This window comes from Pinus tabuliformis, chromosome 9 (genome assembly GCF_031772625.1).
Source record: "Pinus tabuliformis cultivar Carrire ecotype Pingquan chromosome 9, CPIR1, whole genome shotgun sequence".
In the NCBI taxonomy this organism is placed as follows: domain Eukaryota; kingdom Viridiplantae; phylum Streptophyta; class Pinopsida; order Pinales; family Pinaceae; genus Pinus; species Pinus tabuliformis.
The window spans coordinates 1,729,376,614-1,729,404,322 of NC_142307.1; the positions used below are offsets into that span (position 1 = coordinate 1,729,376,614).

The window sequence follows — 27,709 nt, forward strand, 5'->3', positions numbered from 1 at the left end:
ACTGCTTTCATATGTGAAATTGTGGAAATTTTGATCTTTTATACCATTGCATCATTGCATGGGCCATGTATGAATGGGTCTAGAGAATATTTTGTTAAAATACATCTTGATAAGCCATCAATTATTGCATATCGAAGTATAAAGACTTTGAGTAGTTGCTCTCATGCTTTAATGCAATGTGAAGTTGCTTAAAGGCCTCCTTGATTGGGTAAATCTTTTCCATGCCGTAAATTCTCCTTGACTCCATCTCTCCCAAAGGACTAATCCTTCCATAGGTGGTCACCTTTAATGAATATTTCTCTCACCTCTCTCTCTTTCTAGGCCTAGCCTCCATAGGTCATCTATGGCATCAATTTTCTCCCATTGTAGCCATAAAAAAAGTTCAATCTCTTGTTCAAAACTGCGCTAGGGTTTTCTCGAAGGCCCTCCAAGTTTCAAGAAATTCTTACCGTGGGATCTTGGAATATAGCAAGCCTTAGCTCAAAGATTGTTTGTTGCCCTATGTTTCCCTTGGCTAGTGTTGTCATTTGGATCATTGCATTCATTTCTCAAAAGAAAATTCCTCCTTTGATCCTCCTCTTCCATAATTAGGTCAAGCCCTTCCTTGGTTGATCAACTCCACATCCTTGACCTAATTCTGGGTCCATTTGGTCTTGTGTGGTTGTGCAACTTTACAACTAAAATTCCACAAAGGTCACATAAAGACAAATTATCCATAAGGATTTCTAGGCCTAGGAATCATCTTTGCAAGATATATTCCCAAACCCTAGCCTCGACAACCCTCTTAGCCCTTCCTAGAGAGCATACCGCCTTGCTTCTCGAGCAAGAAATAGGAATCACACAATATCCTCTTATTGATCTATTCATCTAGTGATTCACCTTATACCGGGTCTCCTCCCATCTGTGAAAGTCCGTACAGAGCAAGGAGCCTTAGTTGAGGTGACAATGGGCTATCACTCCATTGTTTCCCTTAACCTAGTAGTTTCTCTATAGGATCCCCTCCTAGAACCCCTACTAGTTTGAGTGGTAACAAGTCCTATAGGGGAACACTTCCTTATGTTCAATAGTGTCCTTCACTATAGAAAGGGGAGTAGTGTTGGAAATACAGGGATGGGGGTGAATCAATATTTCAGGTCAATTAGTTAATTTTAACTTTATAGAGCATTGATTATCATTAGCATTAGATGAAAAACATAAGTTAGCATCACATCGTATGAGCAGATAATAACACCATTTAACAATGTACAACATCCAAGACAGTGGACAAGAGATTTTAGATGGAAACTCTTTCGGGAGAAAAACCATTGAACGCTACTTAATGTAGGCCTTAAAAAGTTTACATCAATTAGGAAGCTGCAACTACAACGATTTTTAGCATCAACTAAAGGAGGCTCCAACCCCCTGGTTTACAAGCTCCAACCTGAAAGAACTTTCAACTGCTTGATTTAATAGCTCCAACTGGAAGGACACTCCATTGACTTGATTTACTAGCTCCAACTGGAAGAATGCTCCAACGCCCTATGAAAGCTCCAACTTGCCCTAGCACCACCCTATCGCCTTGAAGTGTTCTTAGGCTCCCACTTGATGGAGACTCTACTCTTCTGTCTTGCACCACCCTGCCACCCTATTCGGGAAGCAGACCATGTTTCAAAATTTTCAGACTGCATCAGACTGTCTTCATTACAAATATAAAACGAGCTGCAACATGACTTCTAGTCAATGGTTAAATCTGCTTCAATACCAAAGCCAAAATCAACAACAATAAATCTCTGCGCATGAATAACATCAAGCTCAAACCATAGTTTTAAAAACCCATAGTTTTAAAAATCTGCCGACATAAACTCGAAACTAGTCAAATTGACCGGTTCGTTGGTTAATCTAGCCGGACCGGCCGCAAAATTGGATTTATGCTCCCATTTTGTTGGATTTTCACAAAAACCGGACCTAATCGACCGGCTTATGGGTAAACTGGCTGGTTCCTTGACAAACCGACCGGTTCAATGCCATAGCCATTGCGGACCCACGTGGCCGGTTTTTGGAAGCTTCTTAGGTGGTTTAGAGGGAAACTAATGGTTGTTTCCCTCCAAAAACACCCTTTTAAAGCCAATAAAAGGAGGTCACACCCCCCTCATTTGCCTCACACATCTCATTTCAAGTTTTTGAGTTTCGTTGGGAGCATGGAGAGTATTGAGTTTTTGCTAGAGTAGTCATCTTGGAGGCTTGGAGTTGGAGTTGGACCTCTTTTGGAGATGGTTTGTAACTGTTAGTAGAGTTGGCATCTTCAAGAGGAGGGTAAGGAAGCTAGTTTGCATTTCTAGGTAAGGATTTTCCAATGTTGCATGAGTTCGCGAACTCGGGGGTGGGATTCTCGAACTCATCCCGCATTCTTGTCCCCAAGTACCGGATTTAGGTACGGGTGCTTCTGAGAAGAACTCATAAGAACCAAGTTCGCTATAATTTTTTTTTGGGTTCGCAAGTCTTGAAGGGTATGCCGAACCTTACCTGGAATCCCAAAACCATGTTCTTTGAGGTTTATGTGTACCAATTTTGGATTAAAAATTTGAATAAAAAAATTAAATTCATTGAAAGTTAAAAGTTAAAAATTTTACTGAAATTAAAGGTAAACTGTAAAACTAAATACTAAAAGTCTAAAAGTAAAACCTAATCGACCTTGCTTTCATTTTGTTCACCCTTCGCAGTGGCAGAGGAAGAGCATTCGACAACGACAATATTTGGTTTCAGAGGACAAGCATTCGTAGGTGTTTGAGGGGACTTTGAAGTTGGTGTATGCGCAGGAGAATGGAGGTTTCCTCCGCGGAGAAGCCTTGAGAAGATTGTTTGCTGGTCTGCAGGAGACATAATCCACATATCCACAATCCACAGAGACGCGTCACGCACACCACAAGTAGTTGACTCTTGAAGTTGATCATTAACATTTGTTTCTTCGGCTTGTCCAAGTCAGAGTTTTTGCAAAATTCTTGGAGAATGTTAAATTTTAATTTTGATATTAAGTTTTAACATATCCTAGATTGTTAAAATTGGCAACTAGGGCCAAACCATGTGGGTCATCTTGTTTATGGCAGCTAATATTTTTCTTGGATCACTCTCATCGAGAGGTGTAGGATTGATCTGAAGATCATTCGATTCCGATAAGTATTCATGGAGTTATGAATTTATTTGTGTTATAAGACAATTCGTCAAGGTCGGCCAACAACCAAATAAACCCCACATGTGCTCAACCTTTTAGTATAAAAGGAGATGACTTGAGAGTCATTTCACACACACTTCTATCTTGATTTCTCTCCACTTATCTTTGGTTTTAGTGGAAGAGAAATCTAGGAGTGGAAGCCCTAGACGTTGGAGGAAGAGAGGCTGCCCTAGACACACATGGAAGGCTGCCCTAGATGCAAATGGAAGGATGCCCTAGACACACATGGAAGGTTGCCTTAGATGCAGATAGAAGGCTGCCCTAACGCAGACCTAAAGGCTGCCCTAACGCAAACCTAAAGCAGCCCTAACGCTGGATGCCCTAATGCAATCCTAAGTTTTGAAATATAGTGCGAATTTGGAGCAATGAAGAGCTGCAACTTTTAGTCATTGCATGAGGCAAGAAGGATGGCTTGAGGTGACACATTGGAGCAGTCTTACCATGGCTGCAGACTAGTGGTGAGTTTCATGATTGTTTTATGCATGATATTGGGGTGTATATCTCTGTTTATAGGGACACAATAAGGGACTATTACAACAGCTATTGGGAGAAAAAGGACCTCCTAACTAAGCTGCAATCATCTCTAAGTAAATCGAGGCAAACATGGTTATTCTCCCTATACGTAAGGCTTGTTGGTGTGCCCTAACTAGTGAAGTACATGCACAGAACCGTAGGTAGAAATCAGCAGTAGCATGCAGCGAATTGAGGGTTGTTTGTGGACTGATAGTTAGATGCATGGGATAGCAAGGCAACTAGTACAACAGTGCCAATATATGGGACAACAAGGCACATAGTGCTGTCAAGATATATGGGACAACAAGGTACATGGTGCTGTCAAGATATATGGTACAACAAGGTACATAGTGCTATCAAGATATATGGGACGACAAGATACATAGTGCTATATAGATACATGGGACAGCTGTGACATGGCAGCAAAGGCACATGGACAACAATAAGAATTGGGACAACAACAAGACATAGTGCTGCAATAGCAATTGGGATAGCAGCAAGACATGGTGTTGCAATAGCACTTGGGACAACTGTATGGTAAGCAAGGTGCAACAATGGCACATGAGGGTACATGATGCAATACAATGATGGGTACTGTCATGATTGATGAAGCATGATAAGATGCAACATCGTGATGATGGGTGCAACACGGTGAGGTGTAGCATGATGACGAGACGCAATCCACAGAGACACGTCACGCACACCACAGGTAGTTGACTCTTGAAGTTGACCATTAACATTTGTTTCTTCGGCTTGTCCAAGTCAGAGTTTTTGCAAAATTCTTGGTGAATGTTAAATTTTAATTTTGATATTAAGTTTTAAATATCTTAGATATACCTCTTTCAAGCGCTGATAGGAGGAAAAATAGGTATCACATAATAGCCAACCTGCAATACATGACATTACTCCTGGGCTTGCTCTTGTCCCAAAGTTACCACTTCCTTTGCTAAGCTTAGGCATCACAGAGTGCTTCAGCCGCCCAGTTTTGGACCACATATTGTTGGGCACCGTGCAAGCCTGTCATAGTAAATGATTTAAAAGAAGAAATTCCTTAATCTTGGAATGGGTCAAGACTCAAAACTTAAAACTTTAAAAGTCTTATGCCAATTAATTTGTTCATCAAACTTAGGTTGCTAGCTTTGATAGCTTGGTGAAGGGATTGGAGATGGAATTATGTCAAGGCCTTCAAGCAATACATGCTAGCTTTAAAAAAATTGTAGTATACAGGGCCTTTACTAATTTTTATTCTCTCAAAAATAATCTTCTAAGTTCTAATCCATTCTGCATTGTAGTTTTGTTCAACGAGCACACTAGGCACAAATATGGGTTTTTCAGTTGCAATGGAGACCTACAAAAATGTTGGACAATTGATTGTACGTTGCACAACTAACATCTGCTAATCATCTTTGGCTATATATTTTAAGGAATAGTATTATTGTTTGCTTTTAATCATTTTTTTGAACTTGTAGTTTTATGGTCTAGATTCATTACAATTTATTTTTTTTGAATTTTTCCATGCAGATCTTTACTTGTAGCTTCATGTTGTCCATTTGGCATTAATTGTTTAACCTCTATTAACATAAATTTTACTTCAAACTTTGTTAAACAGATTCAAATTGTCTTCCAAAATTTGCAAAATAAAAAGTGTCTTCATGAAATCCACAATATCCACTTTGCAAATATGTGGAGAGGCAAAAACCTCAAAAGGGCGCTGGGGGACAACAACAATAAAATGCAATTTCTGTCAGCTTGAATGGAAAGAGAGCTATACCAGAGTTAAAACTCATTTTATGCAGATACCAAGGAAGGGTGTTGATGCTTGCACGGGAGACCCAGATGATCCCACTAGACTCGCTAGTGCACAAAGAGAGCAACAAAGGGTTGATGGTAAGGCAGTCAAGGCAATCTCTAGGCCATGTCACAATGTTGATGGAGATGATAACTCCAATGACGAAGAATTACCATCTGATGATGAAGTTCAGGTTGGTGATGAGAACGTCTCTGTGTCAACTAGAGCATCAAAAAACACTACCAGTCAAGCATGCAAAAAGCCTAAACTTGGTGGCCTTTTTGACATGTTTGATGTGAAAGGTAGGGAGGGCGTTGATCTTGCAATAATAAGAATTTTTTTTGCATGTGACAATCCGTTTAATGCAGCCTGTTCACCCAATTTTGAGCAAATGGTTCGTGCTGTTAATGATGGACCTCCAGGGTTTAAAGCGCCTAGTTATGAGAATCTTTGAACTATGTTGGTGGACAAGGAGAAAGCCCGTCTTGAGAAGACAATGGCACCCTTGAAGGCATCTTGGAGTGTAGATGGATACTCAATTGTCATGGATTGGTGGACTGGTTGTAGGAATCGTCCATTGATAAACATCATTGTTTCTTCCCTGTCTGGTTCTTATTTTCATAGGGCCATTGATTGTTTTGGTCAAGAAAAGAACACTTTGTTATTAAAAGACCAATTATGTGATGCCATTGCAGTGGTGGGGCCATCTAATGTTGTTCAAGTTATTACTGATGCAAGTCCAGTGTGCAAAGTAGCAGGGGTAATGGTTCAGAAGGAGTATAAGTAAGTGACAAGTTTCAACTTTCAAGTTTGATTTATTTTATATTCAAATTACATCACTTGCATTTCTAATTTTGAGTACAAGTTTGATTTGTTTTGTAATTTTAAACAATAAACATTTTGATTTATTAATATTTTAGTTTTGTCCGTGATGTACCCAGAAATATTTTTTGGACACCATGTGCTCTGCATTCTTTGAATAATGCATTGAAGAACATTGGAAAAATTGAATGGATTTGAGCATTAATTGAAAATGGTCGCAAAATTCAAATGTTTATATGCAATCATAATCAATTACAAGCCATTTACCGCAAACATGCCAAAATGGAGCTTCTTAAACTAGCAAATACCAGATTTGCAACTTACTACATTTTACTTAGGTGGCTAGGGGAGATGAAGGAGGCTTTATGTGCCATAGTTTGATTTATTTTATATTCAAATTACATCACTTGCATTTTTAATTTTGAGTACAAGTTTGATTTGTTTTGTAATTTTAAACAATAAACATTTTGATTTATTAATGTTTTAATTTTGTCCTTGATGTACCTAGAAATATTTTTTGGACACCATGTGTTGTGCATTCTTTGAATAATGCATTGAAGAACACTGAGAAAATTGAATGGATTCAAGCATTAATTGAAAATGACCGCAAAATTCAAATGTTTATATGCAATCATCATCAATTACAAGCCATTTACTGCAAACATACCAAAATGGAGCTTCTTAAACCAATAAATACCAGATTTGCAACTTACTACATTTTACTTAGGTGGCTAGGGGAGATGAATGAGGCTTTATCTGCCACAGTTGTTAGTGACATGTGGGACCAGTGGCGGTTATCTACCTCAGATGCAACTTTGGAGGTGAAGAGGTTGATATTGGATGATCATTTTTGGGTTGATGCTAAATTTTTTGTGGAAATTATAGAACCAATTTGTGTTATGATCTGCTATGCAGACACAAATGGTCCATGTTTAGGTGAGATTTATGAGAACATATACTCCATGTGTGAGAGGATCCAAACCGTCACAGATAGGAAGGATCCTACTTTATGGCCACAACTGAAAGAGTTTATACATGAGTGGTGAATAAATTGAACACCACTCTTTATATGGTAGCTTATGCAGTTAATCCAAAATGTTATGATCCCACAACAGGAAGGAGGCCTCCTTCCCAAGATAGAGAGGTGTTCAAAGGATTTTTGACTGTTGTCAAGAAAATTTATGGTTTTAGAGAAGAAGCTTTTGACATACGATCTTAGTTTGCCCAATTTTCTCGTGGCCGAGGTGTCTTTGGTTCACATGCATCTTTGGCAGATAGATGTAAGAAGAAGAATCCAATTGATTGGTGGTGGCTTCATGGTGTTGATGCTCCTGAGTTGCAACAATTTTCCATACAGTTACTTGGACAGGTAGCTAGTTTGGAGTTCCTCATCTTATTGCTCAATTAAATTTTTGTATTAATTTTTAAATTTTCATTTTAGTTTTTATTTCTAAATTTTTAATTAATTTAATGGGCTTATCTAATATTCTAGGTAGCTAGTTCTTCATATTTCGAGAGGAATTGGAGTACTTATGCCTTTATCCATTCAGTAAAGAGAGATAGGTTGGGCTCAAAGGAGGTAGAGAACTTAGTGTGCATTCATAACACACTTCGTCTCTTATCTCGAAAAGACCCTGGATACAAGTAGGGTCCTTTCAAGAGATGGGACCAATACAAAGATGATCACAGTGTGTGGACAAGGAGATACAACCAGATGGCCTTATTGAGCTACCTCCGGTTGCTATGGATGAGTAGGAACCTCAAGATAAGAGTGATTCCTACTTGGAGAGCTTCCTATCTAAAGATCTAAGTGATGCTGATGACATGGCTTGAGGAAGCCATTGTTCACTATTTTTATTTTAGTATTTTAAAATTTCCTAGTTCATGTTTGGAGATGGCTTAAGGCAAATTTTGAATGTAGTATGACAATGGACATATATCATGATTCTTATTAATATGTAAACTCTAATTTTCACTTTATATCAAACTAGAAATTTTGAAATTTCAATGTGAATGTTGAATGTTCAATGATGTGCATTTTTAAGTATTAAAAGTTTAAATCATAGATATTTTAGTTTTCTTGTTTAAAGTTGGAAAATATACAAATTCATATATATATATATATATATATATATATATATATATCTGTTGTAGGAAACGCTGAGTCTGAGCCCCTTTTTGGGCAGAAACAAAATGAAAACGTGTTTGGTGTGGCCTGGAAGCACGTTTCAGGCCATACTGCCAAATCTCACATAGGGGAAACATGGCCTAGTACGACCTGAAACGCGTTTCTAGCTCGTACAACCACGTTTCAACTATAAAGCGACTTTTTTGTTTCAGGTTTTTCTTTTGATTTTTCCTTTTTATTTTCGCTCCCTTGCAATTCAGCAGTGATAGAGGGATCTATTGAATATTGGAAACAATTTTTTTTGAGTGGGGCAGCCTAATGTTCAAGCCTATGGCCCTAGTGTTGATATGCAGTTCATGGTAATATAAAATTCTAAGTAAAAGTGACATTCTCCTTTCTCTTTCATTTTCATCCTTTGACTTAAATATTTAACATTACCATGAAATGGCTCGGGATGTTTGAGAGTGGTTTCGCACTCATTGGATTTCATATGGAGAAAGTAGAATTTTAGGTCTCACTCAAAATCCATCAGACTTATCATTTTTTTCAGGATTTTAGGATTTGGGGGATTGCAATGTTTCCATTGGATTTTGTCATGTACTATGGTAGTATTTAACCAAGAGAATCAATCCCTCTATGCAGGGTAGACTCCCAATAATCAAGAGCACCTAGCGTATTAGGGTATGGAACTTGTATTTAATCAAGAGAACTAAGGTCGTTAGATTATATAGGAGGAGACTCCCAATCAAGCACGAGACAAGAAATTAGAAATTTCTCGTGGCTGATTTTGGATATTGCTATTTTCATTATGAGATCATTCACAAGGAAATGTGGTAAAGTTAGAGACTTATAGTTTATGCATTGACATTGGACAATTTAATCATAATTTAATAAATTATAATGTATCATGTATGCTTTATGATTGCATGTATTTCTTAAATGTCTTAACACACACACACATATATATATATTATGTTTCCCCATTTCCAAATTTCTTTTTGGGGGGGAGGGGGGTCACTTTTCGTACATGTACTCGCTTCGGAAATTCGTACCTGTTTCCCCGTATCGTGAAACTTAAATATATATAAATTATAATATACCCCTGACGAACCCATGCACCTTGTTCCAAAAAATGACATACTCGTCCCTGTCCCTATCCCCGAACCCAAGTTTCCTGGCAACATAGGGATTTTCATTTGAAAAATTCCATATTTTATTGTTGTCCATGTATTTAATTTTTTTACCTGTTCTATGCTATAAAATGTCTAGTTCTATGCCATCAAATTTTGTAGGCTAAATATGCATTTTTTTCCTAAATTTATCTTAGGTTTTCCATTTTTCTTAGCTGCATTTTTTTATTGGTAGATTTCTTTGCAAATTTCAATTATTTCTAGCCACCATGGCTCCAAAAGCCAAGGACACTGCATGGGCTCATTGTGATGTGATTGATGGAAAAATAATATGCAAATTTTGCAATAAATCTATTGGAGGTGGGGTTATTCTCAGGTTGAAACAACACATGGCTGGGATAAGAGGCCAGGTAAATCCATGTGAAGCACCAAAGGAAATGTTAGGTCCTATTAGGGAAAAATACCTTGCCAAGTTTGAGAAGTTTGAGGAGAATAAAGCTAGGGAGAAGGCTATCCAAGAATAAATTGCAAGGAAGAGGGAAGTATTACAAGCCATGAAAGAGAGTGGGTATGATGATTATGATTCAAGACTCCTCTTCTATCCCCTCCACCAATGATCCCTTTCACTATGTTCCTCTTGCTCTTGGGTTTTATCATCAAGGCCAACAATCTAAAGGAGCAAAGAGGCTGAACATCCAGAGTTGTTTCTCATCCTCTGCAACCACTGCCTCAGCTAATCCCACTTCCTCCCAGCCAAGTTGTCGACCCACTTTGGATGAACATTGGAAAAAACAATATAAATAATCTTCTTTCAATACATTGCTAGATGGTGGTATGATGCAGATATTCCATATAATGCTGCTCGCTCACTTTATTACCAAGCTATGTGGGACTCTGTTATAGCTACAGGAAAGGTCTCCAAAGGCCCTACTATGCATGACTTGAGGGAGCTCTTTTGTAAAAAGAGATTTCTTCTATTGATGGGTATTTGGTTGAGTATAAAGAGTCATGGATCAAAACAAGTTGGTCCATAATGTTAGATGGATGGACCGATGGAAAGAATTGCATTATGGGTAATTTCCTTGTTTCTTGCCCTCAAGGAAACATGTTTTTGAGATCAATTGATGCATCTGATAAGGTGAAGGATGCAACCCTGAGCTTTTGAATGAGATTATTCAGGAAGTGGGGGAGAAAAATGTTGTGCAGGTCATCACAAATATTGCCTCAAACTATGTTCTTGCTGGAAAGATGCTTGAGTCCAAATATAAGACCATATTAGACTCCATGTGTTGCACATTGCATAGACCTCATGCTTGAGGACATATGAAAAGTGGAGTGCGTAAAAAACACAGTAGAGAATGCCAAGTGTATTACAAAATACATCTACAACCACTCATGGGTATCGAGTGTAATGAGGAAAACATTGGGAGAAAAGAGCTTGTTAGGCTTGCAATTACGAGATTTGCAACTCTGTTCCTCACGTTGCTATGTCTCAATTCTCAACAAAAAACCTTGTAGAAATTGTTTTCTTCTAATGATTGGATTGAATCTTGGTGGGCTAGTAGATAAATTGGAAAGGACACCAAAAATTAAGTTTTTGACAATTATAAATTGGCAAGACACCAAAAATTAAGTTTTTGACAATTATTTTTGGAAAAGGTCTGCAGAGCTTGTGAAAATTACGGAGCCCCTTGTTAAGGTGCTACAGATGGTGGATGGGGAAAAATTGGCCATGGGCTACATTTATGAGGCTATAGATCAGGGAAAGTAGCAGATATAGTCAACTTACAAGGATAAGTTAGCTTAATATGGGCGTATATGGGATATCATTGATAACAGTTGGAACAATCAACTCCATTGTCCTATACATGCAATTGGGTATTTTTTGAATCCAAAATATCATTATAAAGCTCGGCTAGGAGATCTGCAGGTTGGGGAGGTCAAAGATGGATTGTATGATTGCTTGGAGCACGTGGTCCCTAACCATGCAGACCAATTGGAAATACATAAACAACTTACTCTTTTCAGTATTGCAAGAGATGTGGATCAATTAGGTAAGCAATTCCAATTTTTTTCTTTTTCTTTTTAAGTTCAATTGTTTACACATTTACAATTCAAATTATCTGTAAATACTTGTAAATAAGTAATGAAATGAGCTAAGTTACTAATTAATGTCTTTTTCTTTGTAGCACATTGGTGGGAGTCGTTTGGCGACCAGTGCCCTCAATTGCAAAAGTTTGGGGTTAGAGTCCTCAACCAAACTTGCAGTGCTTTAGGTTGTGAGTGCAATTGGTCTGTTTTTGAGTGCATACACATGAAGAAGAGAAACCGTTTGGAACAATAATGATTAAATGATCTTGTTTTTGTGCAATACAACCTTCGACTAAGGCGGAACCAAATGACGAAGTAATAATTTGATCTATATCCCATTGTGTTGGACGATGTTTATCCAACATCAAAATGGGTGGAGGAGACTAAAAATCCCGAATTTGATGCTGGTTTTGATATTGACATGGCATTAGCGGGGGATGAAGCAAATTTGGTAGTGCCATCAGAACCATAATTAGTAGCCACATCAAGCAAAGGCAAACAACCAATGGAAGACACTATTTGTGCAACTCAACAAACTCGTGCTTCCATTAGGTCCACTTCTATTGTTATTAGTTATAGTGCTACAATTGAGGTTGCAGATGAGGCTGAGGCATCCTCAGACTTTGATCCAAATGATATTTATGTAGCTCTTGTTGATGATTCTGTGTCTAGTACTGGTGATGAATTTGATCACTGATATGTAGCTCATGTTGATCACTGATATATACCAGTAGACTTGTAGTCTTGTAGTAGACTTGTTGATTTGTGGTAGCATCAGATGTACTCTAGCCATGAAAATTTGTCGGAGAGGCTAAAGCACATGAGATCTTCAAGACCCAGAAATGGTTTGGGGAAATTACACCCGGTTAGAGAGATATTAAAATAATTAATATTTTTAATGGGCTCCTAAGTCTAAACTTAGGAAAATTAAAATACTAATGGGTATTAATATAAAACTGGGTGAAAATGTTCTAAATGACATAGATGAAGCCAAATATAATCTTAGCCATTGATTAGGGACTTAATCTCGGTCGTTGAAGGCTCAACAGAAAAAGTAAAAGAGGAGCTTTGAGGGTTAGTTGGAGACACACCAAGATTGATCAGTCAGTTTGATTTTCTGGAGTGGGGTTTGCTAAGAAAATTTGAACAAGTGATCTATTGTAGCGAGGGGCAGTGAGTACATAGTAGAGAGGCAGAGATAGTGCCTGAGGGTTAGCACAGTGACTGAAGAGGCTGACGCAAAGGCAGCCAGAGCTACGCAGAGGCAGGAGGAGCCACGCAGAGGTAGCTAGAGACTGCGTAGAGGCTGAGGGGCCTACGTGGGTGACGCAAAAGGCCAGAGAGCTGACGTAGAGAGGCAGAAAGCTGATGCAGAGGGTTCACGAGATACGTTGAGGCTAGGAAGTGCTAACGTAGAGCCTAGGAGAAGCGCGGAAGGATTTTTGTGGGGCAGACTAGCTGAATATTTATCTCCGAGAAGAGGTAATATTGCGATGTAACAATCTCTGTTGGGTGAGCCAATTCAACACCCTAGTTGTACTCAAGAAATCTGCATAATAATAAAACCATCAGAACTGCTGCACCAGTTTTCCCGCATTGGGTTTTTCCGGGGACGACTGTCCAAAAATAACAGTGTCTCTTGTGTGTTTGTCTAGTATTTCAGTTATTGATCTGTATATGAGTTAAGGCTGCATTTGTGTTTATTTTCAGTATTTACATGTATAAATAACTTGTTAAAGGAATAAACAAATAGGTGAAATAAACCAGATAATGCAATAGGGATTTCTAACTTGTCAGACTTAGAAATTTCAACATGGTATCAGAGGGTTGCAGATCACAGGAGGACTGAAGGCATCAACGATATCGGAAATTTGCAGCAGTAGTAGCTGTCCCGAGAGACAGAGCTACTCCTAAGCAGAAGGCAACAGAGAAAGAGTGACAAAGAGGGCCTGCATCATCATTTCGAGCCAGAGAGAGGGCCAGCGCAGAGGCAGAGAGAGGCAAAAGTGGCCCACGAAGAGCCACATCATCCTACTCAGCCAGGTAGGCTTGACGTGGTTGGCTAGATGAGTGATTCAGCCTTTGCCAGGATTGTGCAGCGTTGGAAGGCTCAGTTTCTTCAGTTGCAGGGGCCGAGGGCGCTGTGGGAAAAATGTGGATTGAAAAGTTGGTGGGGTGTTGTTTCTGTCGAAGAAAAACAGTACCTAACGGGACAGAACCAAGGTAGAGGGAGTCGCTACCTTGATGGATTTCTAGTCAAGAAATCTAGATCCGAGTTGCAGTTGCAAGAAGGATTGGAGAGTAGCGAATCGACAGTTGGCGAGAAGATTTCCAGCAGGGAAATCAGGACTGAGAGGGAGATTTCCAGGAGGGAAGTCGAAGCTCAGAGGGAGTACAAAAGAGGAGCGGAGATGACAATGAACGGACTGATGGATCAGGACGGGTTGGACGGGGCTTCCAACTTTGTCGTCTAGAAGGCCAGGATCTTGGCAGTGCTGGATAGATGTCGCATCATGGGCTTTGCCTTGAGAACTGTGGCTATCCCAGTCGACCCAACTGATAATGAAAAGTATGAGGATGCAATGGCAAGGGTAAAGTGTGTAATCCTTGATGGGTCCAAGGATCATGTCGTGCCACATATCGCTGAGAAGAACACAACAAAGGGTATGTGAGTTACTTTGACGACATGGTATCAGGGCACTTCCGTGCAACGGAAGATGATATTAGAGAATCAACTGCGGTCGTATCAGATGCAAAAGGGGGAGCAGATAGATCTATACCTCCTCAGATTACAAGAGATTCGGAACCAACTTACTTCCATAGGGGCCACGTAGGATCAAGAGTTTATGGTGAGGACCGCCCTGAATGCAGTCTCTGAGGAGTGGGAGACATTTGTCCAAGGCATTTTGGGCAAAGCTACTCTTCCAGGATGGGAAGAGATGTGGGCAACTCTTCGCCAAGAAGAGATCAGATGGTTGACCAAGGTAGGGAGTAACAACAAAGGAGGTAGAATGAAGAAAGAGGAGGAGGATGCGGCTCTAGCATCTGCGGGACAACACGGGAAGAGGAAGAAGAAGGATATCTCCAAGGTGAAGTGCTTCCATTGTGGGGAGCTGGGCCATTATGCATCTCAGTGTCCCAGGAAGAAGAACAAAGGAGAGGCTTTTGACTCCAAGGCAGCACCGGCTAAGGCGAAGAAAGAAGTCGAGACTGATGATGATTGTGCCACGAGTTCTTATGCACCTCTAGAGAAGAGATGGGGTGACATCAAGCTGTAGTCAGGAGGACTATAGAAGATGAGGGGCAGGATCTTTGAGGTACCAAAATTCTTGGATCATATCCAACTACGGGAGCCTCGAATGACAGTAGCAGGATGACGGATGTCGGGTAGGAGCAAGATCCGATGGAGCGACAAGGCAGTGCTAGAGTGCAGAGGTTTGTAGCAGAGCAATGGAGGTTGCAACAGTGCGAGAGGCACAAAGGTTGTCGCAGCAGTGCAAGAGGCATAGAGGTGTTTGTAGCAATGCGAGAGGCACAGAGGTGGTTGCAGCAGTGCGAGAGGTACAAAGGTGTTTGCAGTAGTGCGAGAGGCACAGAGGTGTTTGTAGCAGCGAAGAGGCAATAGAGGGAGCACATGATATCAACAGAGGTAGCTTCAGCATCAAGAGGTTTCCGGATTGGCAAGGATGTCAATAGTTGGGTAGATCAGTTACTTACTTCTCAGTAACTGAGTTGCAGTGCAGAAGTTAGCAGTGGTAGTGCTATGGGCAACGTGATGCAACATGTTGAGAGGGAGCTGCAGTACCAATGTGGCAGTGGCAGTGGCAGTGGTAGAGTCATGGGCAACAGTACAGGAAGTAGTAGTGGAGTGGATGTTGGGTAGCAAGCTAAGCATCAACACATGTACTGGTGCGGAAGGATCAATGTGATGTTCAGTGGTTGAGCATTACTAGAGCACATTCCTCACTAATAGGGAGTGTTGATTTGTGGTAGCATCGGATGTGCTCTAGCAGAGAGGCAGAGATAGTGCTTGAGGGTCAGCGCAGTGACTGAAGAGGCTGACGCAGAGGTAGGAGGAGCCACGCAGAGGTAGGAGGAGCCACACAGAGGCAACTAGAGACTGCGTAGAGGCCGAGGGGCTTGCGTGGGAGACACAGAAGGCTAGAGAGCTGACGCAGAGAGGCAGAAGGATGACACAGAGGTTTTAGGAGCTATGCTGAGGCTAGTAGGGTTGACGCAGAGCCTAGGAGAAGCGCCAGAAGGATTTTCGTGGGGCAGACTAGCTGAATATCTGTCTTTTAGAAGAGGTATTATTGCCATGTAACAATCTCTGTTGGGTGAGCCAGTTCGACACCCTAGTTGTACTCAAGAAATCTGCATAATAATAAAAACCTCAGAACTGTTGCACCGTTTTTCCGGCACCGGGTTTTTCTAGGGACAATTGTCCAAAAATAACGATGCCCCTTGTGTGTTTGTCTAGTATTTCAGTTGCTGATTTGTATATGATTTAAGGTTACATTTGTGTTTATTTTCAGTATTTATATGTATAAATAACTTGTTAATGGAATAAACAAGTGGGTGAAATAAACCAGATAACGTAGTATGGATTTCTAACGTGTCAGACTTAGAAATTTCAACAAGGCCAATGGCCCCATAGCTTGTAGCATTGTTTTTGGACTTTATAGGCCATTTAGAGCCTCATTGCTTATGTATTTTGTCGATGATATGTATTGCACTTAGTGCCATTTTTGAGATATTCACCTTTACATGGCATATAGATGAACAAAATTTGCATATTGTCTCTATTGCTTTGGAATAACGGTTTTAAATCTTAAAAATATTTTTTTCATTAAAAATTAATTATTTCATGTATTTTTTTAAAAACCGATTCATTGAGATCTAACTAGTTCCGGTTCGACCGGTTCTGGTTTGAAATCTGGTTTATTAGGTGGACCGATCCGGTCATTGGTCTTTGGTTTTAAAACTATGGCTCAAACAACTTGCTCATTAGACTATTTAATCCAATCATCTCAAGCCAAAAAATATCATTACTCAATATGAAAACCCTAACTCATCATGATCTCACTATCAGATTCTACATAAATAGTTTTGCAATACAAGCTTCTGCTCAACAAATCAAACCCTAGCTTTTCTACTCAAATTGCATCAACCTGTCATCAAACATCCATCCATATAACCTTCGTACTGTAAACCCTTACATTCATCAACTGCCCACACAAGGCAATCACTTTGCCCAATCACTTCTGACAAACACTAACTCAACAATAAGACATCAAATATGCATCAAAGTTGTACCAACATCTTTTGTATCAAGGATCGAACTTTAGCTTGAATAATCCAAAAAGATTCAATACTTTACGTTCGACAAATAGGTCCATTGTTGCTTAACATGAATATTTGATGATAAACCCTCTTTGGATAGATCCACAATAGGTCTTTGAAATTATTGTACCAATATCATCTATCTTTTGTAGCAGTGCACTAGCAGCGGATCAAGCCAAACCCTAGAAGACATGTTCTCACAATATGCTCAATGTAGTAGCACGATATTACTTCTTTGAAATGCTTCAATACGACAACTGGCATAACTAATCTATGTCTTCATCATACACATGAAACCCTAATAGCATTACTAAAAATCCAAGTAGCATATTATATTCTGTCCCATGCTCACTTTTACAAGGCTTGAGATTAATATCAATCTATGTTATGAAACCAACTCAAGAAAAGATAGAAAAGATAGATCAACGCCTTAGAATTCAGCCTCTTCGAGGGGGCAACCTCCTTTACATTACATAAATGAACAATTCTTGGATGATACAAATGAAAAGACCTCCTTTCTATATATGGGAGTCTAAGGGGTCATAACATAATCAGAGCCAACATAACAATAATAATGTAAGGGCACAATATTAACAATAGTGGGCTTCTATGGGGCACAATAGTAAAAATATGGGCACTACATGGGTACATCCATATAATAAGTGGGTTATACTAATAACAATAAGGGGTTACACTAGTAGTATAGGGGCCTAACATGCCCCTCTCCTTGAAAAAGCGTTGTCCTCAACGCTTGAGTAGTTCTTGATGCTTCTGTATAAAATTCTTGTCCTCCCATGTGGAATATTCAGCGGGTAAATTCTTCCACTTGATGAGATACTCTGAAATTGATCGATTTCGTAGCTATCAGGTTCTTGTTTCTGTGACTGCTCCAGGTTCCAATATGATTTTTCCTTCCTCTTTAATTTCTGGCAATATTGTTTGAATTGGGATCTTTTGCAACTTTTGAATAAGTGGCCATACTTCTTCGTCCTTCTTCCATTCATCCCTTGCTTCGTTTATCCAATCTGGTTGGATAATATAAATAGCACAAAACAATGCGTCCACATCCTCATCCTTGAAGAGTCTTCCCATTCAGTAAAGTCGCCATTTTTTAAGTGCCTGTTGTTTTGTTTGATTTTGCACCGAAGTGACGTTATCCTTTAAAAGTTGGAGAACTTGTTGTTGATGCTCGATGTGATCTTTCACTGCTTGAACCTTTTTCTTTTTGATATGTCCTTCTATCTCTAGAGTTTGAGGAGTGGTAATTTCTTCCAATCCTTTACAAGATATGGTCGGATTTATTTCTTGATGCTCGATGTGATCTTTCACTTCTTGAACATTTTTCTTCTTTATATGTCCTTCTATCTTGATAGTTTGAGGAGTGATAATTTCGAACAATGAATTACAAGATATGGTTGGATTCATTTCTTCTTTCTCGATGTGATCTTTCACTTCTTGCACCTTTTTCTTCTTGATATGTCCTTCTATCTTGAGAGTTTGAGGAGTGGTAATTCTTGCCAATGCTTTACAAGATATGGTCTAATTCATTTCTTCTTTCTCTGGGGTGGGGTCCTGGCGTATATCTTCTTCTTTTGTTGTTTCTTGATCCTTTTCTTCCTCCTCTTCATATTCTATGTAAAATAATTTCTTCTCAGCACACTTATGACCTTTAGTGCATTTGCTATCACAATTGTAACAAAGCCCTTTTTCTCTTTTTTTCTTTCCAATTGTTGTGGTGTAACCCTTGTATGTTGTGGAAGGTTAGGAGAAACAACACTTCCATCTTTATAGTTGTGAGGGGTACACTTCCTGGTTTCCATAATTTTGCTTTCCACTATGTCACAAAGCCCTTTTACTCTTTCCAATTGTTGTGGTGTTGCTCTAAAGAAGGTGTTGCTCTTTGTATCCTCATAATGTGCTATCATTTCCTCCGTGAAAATTGACCACGTAACAAGTTGTTTACCAGAACAAAGCCCTTTGTACCATAAAAATTGATTTGGTTCTAAATATGAAGATGCAATACATACCTTTTGTAACAGTTGTACGCCATGTATATCAAAATATTTCTCCATTTGAAGTATCCAATTTACCGGATCCTTGCAATCAAACTTCCTCATCTTGCTTTTTGTTGATTTTAGGAGCTCTAAACTCTGTACTTTCGGATCTTTAAGTTCTGAAATTGTGACCTGTAGTAGCCCTCTGTGTCCTCTTTCCAATGCCACCAGTCTGATCCAAATTGGATTTTCCAAGAAAGAGTTATGCACAATCTCCTAAGATGACCTGATTATAGACTAGTTTAGTAGAGCGAACTTGTACGACGTGCCACGAGTCACTGTTTCAACCTTTGGATCTGAAAAATGCATACCAGAAACTACAGTCCGTCCTCTTTCTGTACCTTCTTACGAAATTTCAATCCGATCCCCAGAGAGAAAGTTATGATGATTTTCCCCAGGTCACCTGTTTTGAATGTAATTCAGGAGTCTGGAAAAAGACCAACTTCCTCAGATCATATCTCCGCAAATATCGTGTGAAAAACTCTGAAATTCGGACCCAAGGTTCAGCGCGATTTCTTCTTAAATGGGTTTTTTTTGCGACTTCTGAAACGTCCCAGAAAAAAGTTATAGCGAAAATGCCACGATGACCTGTTTGGAGTGGCGAAACCCTAGAATCCAAAGCTCTGATACCAAATGTTATGAAACCAGCTCAAGAAAAGATAGAAATTATAGATCAACGCCTTATAATTCAGCTTCTTCGAGGGGGCAACCTCCTTTACATTACATAAATGAACAATTCTTGGATGATACAAATGAAAATACCTCCTTTCTATATATAGGAGTCTAAGGGGTCATAACATAATCAGAGCCGACATAACAATAATAATGTAAGGGCACAATAATAACAATAGTGGGCCTCTATGGGGCACACTAGTAACAATATGGGCACTACATGGGTACATCAATATAATAAGTGGGTTATACTAATAACAATAAGGGGTTACACTAGTAGTATAGGGCCTAACAATCTATGACATCAAATCTCTGTCTCTCTATCATACACATCATAATACTGCAGTAATACATTACTACTCAGACCAACATGTTAATATAACGCACAAGTATGATCTCTCAAGCCAATCATGTTTCCTGCAACTACATTGTCAACTATGTAGCCAATCAACATTTTTCCGCCATCAGTCTATCTCTGCCATGCACACTATCATTGTTCTTTTGTCACTCAAACAACCTCATCAACATTACTTTGACTCGCACCTTCTTAGCATCAATTGTCACTTTTACTTGGCTTTTCCATCATCTGCCATTTTTATTTCTTCTAAGGCGAGGGAGAGAAAAGAAGGATGAAATATATTTCTATGAGATCTATGTTGTATGTCATCAAATTGCAGAGATAAGATGTGGTGGTTCGAAGTAGGGTTGCATTCGACCACATTGTCACCAAATTCCCTCTTTGTAGTCGTGAATTGAATTGCATGCAAAAGTCGTGTGTCTAGGCGTTTCACGAACAAGTTTCTAATGCCTCTATGTACTAGATGTTTACTTAAGGGCATCATTCAGGGTTGCGTTGTCACAGTTTGAACTAAAGTTTATGTTTTGTTTTTGTCACAGCACTACACATGGCTACGTGCATTGACAGCATAATTTTGATTTGGCATGTAAAGTTATAGTTTGACTAACACTGCAATGTATGCATGCAAGGTATCTATTCTAGGAAGTTGGTGTTCTGGTACAAGCATCTAGGATTAATTTGAAGACGTGTTCGAATTTGGTAGGGGTGTGAGGTCCTATTTGTCATTTGTCCTAAGTTGCACGATACGGGGAAACATGCACGAGTACGAAACATGACCCCATCCAAATTTTGGAAACTAGGAAGCACAATATATATACGTGTGTGTGTGTGTGTGTGAGTGTGTGTGTTAGGACATTTAAGAAATTTTATGTGCAATCATAAATAATAGTCATACATGTTACATTATTATATTATGATTACATTGTCCAATGTCATTGCATAAACTATAAGTCTATCAATTATACATGATGGTGAAACATACGAACGCCATGAATGATCACATAATGAAAATAGTAATATCCAAGAATAGCCTTGATAAACTATTGCTCTCTTCCTCCTTTCTTCTTTCTAAAATTGCCCCTTGCCAAGTGAAACGACTTGCTCAATACGTGTGATGAGGGAATGAGGCAAGAATCTTTTTATAACTTACAAAAGACATCTATAAATTTAACACATTATTTTAATCGCCAAATAAAAAAGTTCAAATGAAAAAAATAAAAAATAAAAAAATAAAAAAATCGTCTTTTTTGCGAGAAACGTGGTCGTACGGGCTTGAAACGCATTTTAGGTCATATGGGCCTGAAACGCATTTAGGTCATATGGGCCCGAAATGCATTTCAGCGTTGTGAGACTTGCTCGTATGGCCTGAAATGCATTTCAGGTCATATTGGCCCGAAATGCATTTTAGCTTTGTGAAACTTGCCTGTACGGCCTAAAATGCATTCCAGGCCCATACAACGTGTTTCCGTGTTGAAACGTACTCCAGGCCAGCTTTTCCCGCAACATAGCATTTGTCAATTCATTGTCCTAATGTCAAAACCCTGAAGTTGAGTCGTATACATATACATTTCGAAAGTGATTTCAAATCAAGATATGTGTTTATGTTTGAATTGCTACTCATATTAGCTAGAAGGCTATGTGCAATGTCATAAGACTTGTATATGCTATTTTTGTAGGATCTTGCCTCAGATAGCCTTACACGAGTTTACAAGGGTTCATAGGTTCGCACCACAAGGGTGATCAGAAGAATGCACAAGAGAAGTTGTATAAGACCACATTTTGACCTCTATATATTTTCTCAAGCGAACTTGTTAAACAGATGGTGAATCAGATCACCTAAGGTAGACCCAAAATCTACCAATAAAATTCTCTTATCACTGACAAATGAAATAACAAGCTTATATAAATGTTCAACACAATATAGTTTCGCACATAGCCAACACGTACCACATATCAATAGACAAAGAACACCATGAATTGAACCCCAAAGTCTTTTTTATTATGATATTCAGATGTTTCCAATAGATCAATGGATCAATACCAGTATTTCAATTTTTTTCATTGACCAAAGATATCAGAATAGAAGCAAAATGACTTCTATTTATAGAGAAATCCCTCCAAGTGGAAAATAATGACTAGTTGGCTTGTTCCCCGTCAAAATAATTTTGACCATTGATAAATATTTGATCATCTTTTAATCTCTGTCGGCGAAAATATTTATTTCATAGGAATTTTCGAATTTCTCATAAAACCCGTTTTTTTATTAATCCAAAAATCAAAATTTTGGATTAATTTTCTCAAAACTTTGACTTTGATTTAACCACCAAGGTCCAAGGGCTTATTTTTTTCTTAAAATTATATTTTTGCCTAGGTGGGGGACCTCCAAAAATTAACTTCTCTTTGACCCACAATTTTTTTGGTCATTTTTCACTTGGAGAAATTAATTTATTTAAAATTATTTTTTTGACTCTAAATTAATTAATTTTATGTATTATGGTTTAATTTTATTTTTGCTAGAAAAATTAATTAATGTACACAATAGGGGATTACTTTTTTTCCACCCTCAAATACTTTAGCCATGGTGTTTGATTATGAGGGACCATGCACTAAAATATTTTTCACACCAGATATTATAAATTCAACTCTCGTAGGGGGGGTAACCAATCATTATAGACCTTAAAAAAAATGACCCAATTTAGCAACACAATATGATCTAGTAGACCGAGTGATCTGTAATAAAATAATTTAGCCAAATAGCTTAAATTATTCCCAAACCACTTTTACAAAGATTCGATATAACACTAGGACTCACCTGAGACCTTGTCAATGAATTCTACCCTAGCTTTGGAGTTTAAGCTGGAGGGAAAAACTTTGCCGATTATTTGTGTTTAGAAACATAGATAATGCGGTGAGACGAAAAACCTCCAAGGATGAAATTTGTTGCCAAATTCATAGGTTTACTTAGTTTGTTACATAATTAAATAGTCGTACTAACATCATTTACATTGTAATTTGCAAAAAATGGATTTACAATGATATAAGAATTGGTTGGCTGATGATTTCGGACATTGAAATTTTTTGTACAACAGCTTCCTTGGACCTGTGACAAAATAGGCGCAACAGTGTCCAAGAGGAGGAACTAAGTGGCCCTTCAATTTGGCAGTGCAATTGGAGTTTTTGGAAGAATACACACAAATAAGTGCAACATGTTAGAATATCAGTGCCTTAATGATATGGTCTAGGTTTATTGTAATGTTTCCAAGGGATTAATTGGCCTAAGGGATGAAATAACCTATATATCCCCGTAGGTTACAGTCATCAATAAAGGGGAAAGCCCCAAAATTTCCAATTCTGGGTGAGTTTTCAGGGTAGCTGGGCAAAGAAACCCAAAACTGGGGTTTGAGATAAAATTTACTCAATCATTTAAGGAGGAGAGACTCCTCTAGGAAATCTGTAAATATCAGAGATATGAATTCATTTTCACCATCAATTGTGGATCAATTCATTTGTTTTTTGAGCATTAGCTCTGAGGGTTTTAAGACCCCTTTTTCCTTTTCAATTTTGGTGGTGAAAGATTCCACCCTAGTTGACACCAATGTATCTTTTCTCTCTCTTCTCGGAACAGAAAATACCATCTGGAAGAGGAGCAAAATCTTCCTAGTCCTAGATCTTTGTTTGGCACAGGAAAAATCAATCTGGGAAGAGAAGTGAGACTCTGTTTGGGCACAGTCACGTCATCTAAATATTGAGGGTCAGAATAGTGGTACGGAGGCAGTTGTAGAAGCAAGAACAACACTCGGTTAGCTAATTCGGAATCCAAAGTAGTTTGGATATATATGCTGGGTTGCTAAGTCAAATCCTCGACCCTGCAATCAAGTGCGGATCTTGTAACAGTGTATGTAGAAGTCTGTCTGTGGACCGATGCAAAGATAAAAATCGAATTTATGAGTCAGTCGAAATACCAACTGAGCAGAGCGATGAATTTCTCTGAGATAGTTGAGATCCTCAGCAGCCGAGGAGAACAAAGACAGGGCACCAAATTTATCTGAAATAGGGAGCAAGTTTTCTATGCAGGGCATGTCCTCCCAAGGTTAACCTTGTGTATATCGGACCCCTTCTGAGGATGAACGGTTCTATTTGACATTTCTATGACAGAAACAAATGTGTTTGGGGTCATTTCTACAGATCCAGAAGTCTGATAGAATTTGTCCCTGTACAGAACTAAGGAAATATGTAGAGGATACAATGCCTGTAGGTTGCCACAGTCCCGAAAATTGATCTTTAGGATGAACCGGTGCCATCCTCGAATCACCCGAGGTCAGCAAATAAAGCACCAAAATCACTTGGATAAAATGCAATTCTTGAGACTCTGTGAGGGTTTGTTTAGAAAGATCAGGCCATTCCTGAGATATTGAAGTCAGCAGATTGTGTGCGAGAGTCTACCTGAGACGGATCAGTTTCTCTTTCTGAAGCAACCCATCAAATTCTCTGTGGTAATCGCACCCTTTGAGGTTAGATTGGGTAGGTGTCTATTTAGAATTCATAGGGATATGGGATGTGCCCTATTTTTAGTTGCAGACAGTCTGGATAGATACGCTAGTGTTCAGTGGTCATATCGTGTTGAATCTGGAATCGATTGTCGAATGATTGAATGCTAGTAAAATCGATGGATTATGAATGGTGGCATTATTATTACTGAACAAACAGTGAATTGTTATTGAATGTGGAATAAGAGTATTTGCTACTGAACATGTAACTTTATTTCATCACTGTATGAGTAAAAGAAATTGTATTGAAAACAAAAACAAAAAAGAAGAAAGGAGAACCCTGATTATCTGAACTTCTGAAGCCCTAGGGCAGAAATATGCTTAGGATATTACATTTACTACAATCATTGGCTGTGGGTGAAGTAGCTTGAGAAAACACTTGATGTGGATGCTGTTTCTTTGGACAGCATTAACATCATGTGTAAATGGTAGGGGAGAATGCCCCAGTGCAATCAGCCAAGGGGGTGATTGAGGAGAGTCAGTTCCCAGCTTCTATAATTACACAGAATGAGACACTCTGACACCCACTAATAGACATTCAACTCCAGCCATAGGACCTTTCTCTTCTAGAGAATGGCCTATTACCTTTGCCCACAAATGTGTCTAAGGGAATTGATAGTAGATTGATCATTGTAGATGGCTTATGAGATACATTTCCATACTTTTGATATAGTTTTGTATCGTCTATTCAGTTTTGAGTATTCGTTGGACAATTATCAACAGTTAATGTATGCTCTGTGTTGTATCATTTGACATCTTATATCAGTGTTCTTTTCATAATTTTGTGGCAATGTGATTATTTGATGTTGTAGATAGTTTATAATTTAAGAATGAAGAAAAAAAGTGATATATCTGCCAATATTTTATGGATATTGACCCGATATCTCCAATATCATGAGTTTATTTCCTCACCCTACTGTTTACTTGCAATGACATTTGCAACACTGGTTTTCATGTACATATTGATATAAATTGGTTTATCTACCTCTTCTTTTATTCATTTTCTAACGTCTAATTTAGCATGATATATATTATAAGCCTATAATTTATTCATAATGTTGATTAACATTTAATGTTTGAGTCACTGACTCTGAAGCCTAACATATTTTTAATAAATAAGTATCGAATATACCTTGTAACCCTAACATGTATGTACTTTGATATATTCTTTCCTTTTGTTGTTAAATTGGAGAACATAATGAGCATCTATTCAACGTATGTTTATTGGTTTTAAGCTGTTTGTTTGTTTCTGTCAGAGCACACCTACAGCTCCTGAGGCAGCGGTATTATTATGCCACATGGAAAGCTGATGGAACTCGATATATGATGCTTATCACACGTGATGGATGTTACTTGATTGATAGGAAGTTCAACTTTCGTAGGGTTCAACTCCGTTTCCCTAAAAGGGGTGTGCCGCAGGTGGCTCCTTGATTTTGTTCTCAATGTGTAGTTACTAAGAGTGTATTGTGACAGTTTGTAGTATTTAATTTTGTCTTTTGTATATTACAGGGTTCTTTTGAATCTCATCACCTTACCTTACTGGATGGCGAAATGATAATTGACACTGTACCTGAAACGCACGAGCAAAAGAGACGATATTTGGTGTATGATTTGATGATGCTTAATCAACAATCTCAGATAAAGGTTTGCTCTAGATATCTTGAAATTAATTGTACTTGTTTGTTTGCTGTTGTGATTGTATTTGCAATTATTATCAACTTTGTTCATGTCATATGTCACTCTGGTAGTTAGAGCACCAGTGCCATACAATTCTTTTGCGATACCTAATTTTTATTATCTGTTATCACTATGAGAAGCATGATTTTGCATCTAAATGGCATCTTGTGTATTTTCCTTCTGAATCCTGTTTCAGTCACTATGTAAAAATTCTAAAGGCCAAGGAGTATCCTTATTCCCATTATTAATGTACAGTCAAATTTCTAGTAGTTCAGCAGTATGTTCTGATGACTGATTGAAAACTTTTGCATTTAAATTTGACTTTTTGATTTAAATTAAAACCCCCAAATTATTTTTTTCTGCAATTGCAATTTTATAGCATTCAATACTAAATGCACTCCAAAAATGATGGCTGAATAGGTATTCTAACGAGAATCTCAGAATTCTCTAGACTTGGATAGATAACTGGGTCAGTTTGGAAAACCAGTCCTTCCTGCTGATAGTGTTTAGAAGGTACAGAGGTGAGACGAACTTTATTTAAGCCCAATCTGTCCTGTCAGTCCTGGAGCCACATTTCATAACCATAGATCAGAGACAATGCCGCTAGACTACTAAACTGACCAAACATTAGTTCAGATGCCCTAGGATAAGAAGTGTGTACAGTGTTACTCCGAAGTTTTGAGGGGTGCTGCCCGCATGTTCTTTACTCAATAATTCATTGGCAGACGGGTCCAAACTGAAGGACCAATAGTTCCACTACATCAAGATAGGTATGGAATGTCACAACCTCTACTCTCTGACCTTTGTTGATAAACAAAATTTCCCTGTAGAGTGTGCCATTAACTCAATATTTCCTTTTATCTTCTGCAGAAAAATGAGTAGGGACATTATTAAGGGCATCCTTAATCACATTTCAGCTACTACTGCTACTTTAATAGTTAGGATGTATTGCAGGACTAAGTAAGGCAATGGTAAAACTGTCACCAGTAATACTGATTTTTGATCTGAAAAACACAAGAGTCTTTTCAGCATTTACATTTTACTGATACTTCTGCCTAAGGAAATACATAGCATCTAGCATCTTTCCTGAATAGGATTTTATCTTAAATAAGCTGTACCATGTTGCTGCTTTTATTTGACAAGCTGAATTTTGTGATTTACTTCAAACTATTTAGAGTCTCAATCGTGTGTGTTTGTCTTGATCTCTACAGCTGCCTTTTCACGAGAGGTGGAAACTAATAGAGAAGGAAATAATTGAACCTCGGACTCATGACATTAAAACGAATGCACTATATTGTTATGACATGGAAGCAGTTCGGGTAACTATGTTTGCCATAGTCTTTGTTTGTCTTATAATTGGTTGTTTAAACCATTTTG

The 27,709-nt window shown here is 38.5% G+C and overlaps 1 protein-coding gene across 3 annotated transcripts in view; it reads left to right on the forward strand.

The window, feature by feature from the left end:
- The window catches only part of LOC149155623 (uncharacterized), a 328,425-nt gene that overhangs the window by 204,763 nt on the left and 95,953 nt on the right, over positions 1–27,709 (forward strand). For all 3 annotated transcript variants that reach the window (XM_089445820.1, XM_089445821.1, XM_089445822.1), the window contains 3 exons: positions 25,912–26,074; positions 26,165–26,299; positions 27,544–27,651. In XM_089445820.1, coding sequence (XP_089301946.1) covers positions 25,912–26,074; positions 26,165–26,299; positions 27,544–27,651 — 406 coding nt within the window. The remainder of the gene's footprint in view (positions 1–25,911; positions 26,075–26,164; positions 26,300–27,543; positions 27,652–27,709) is intronic.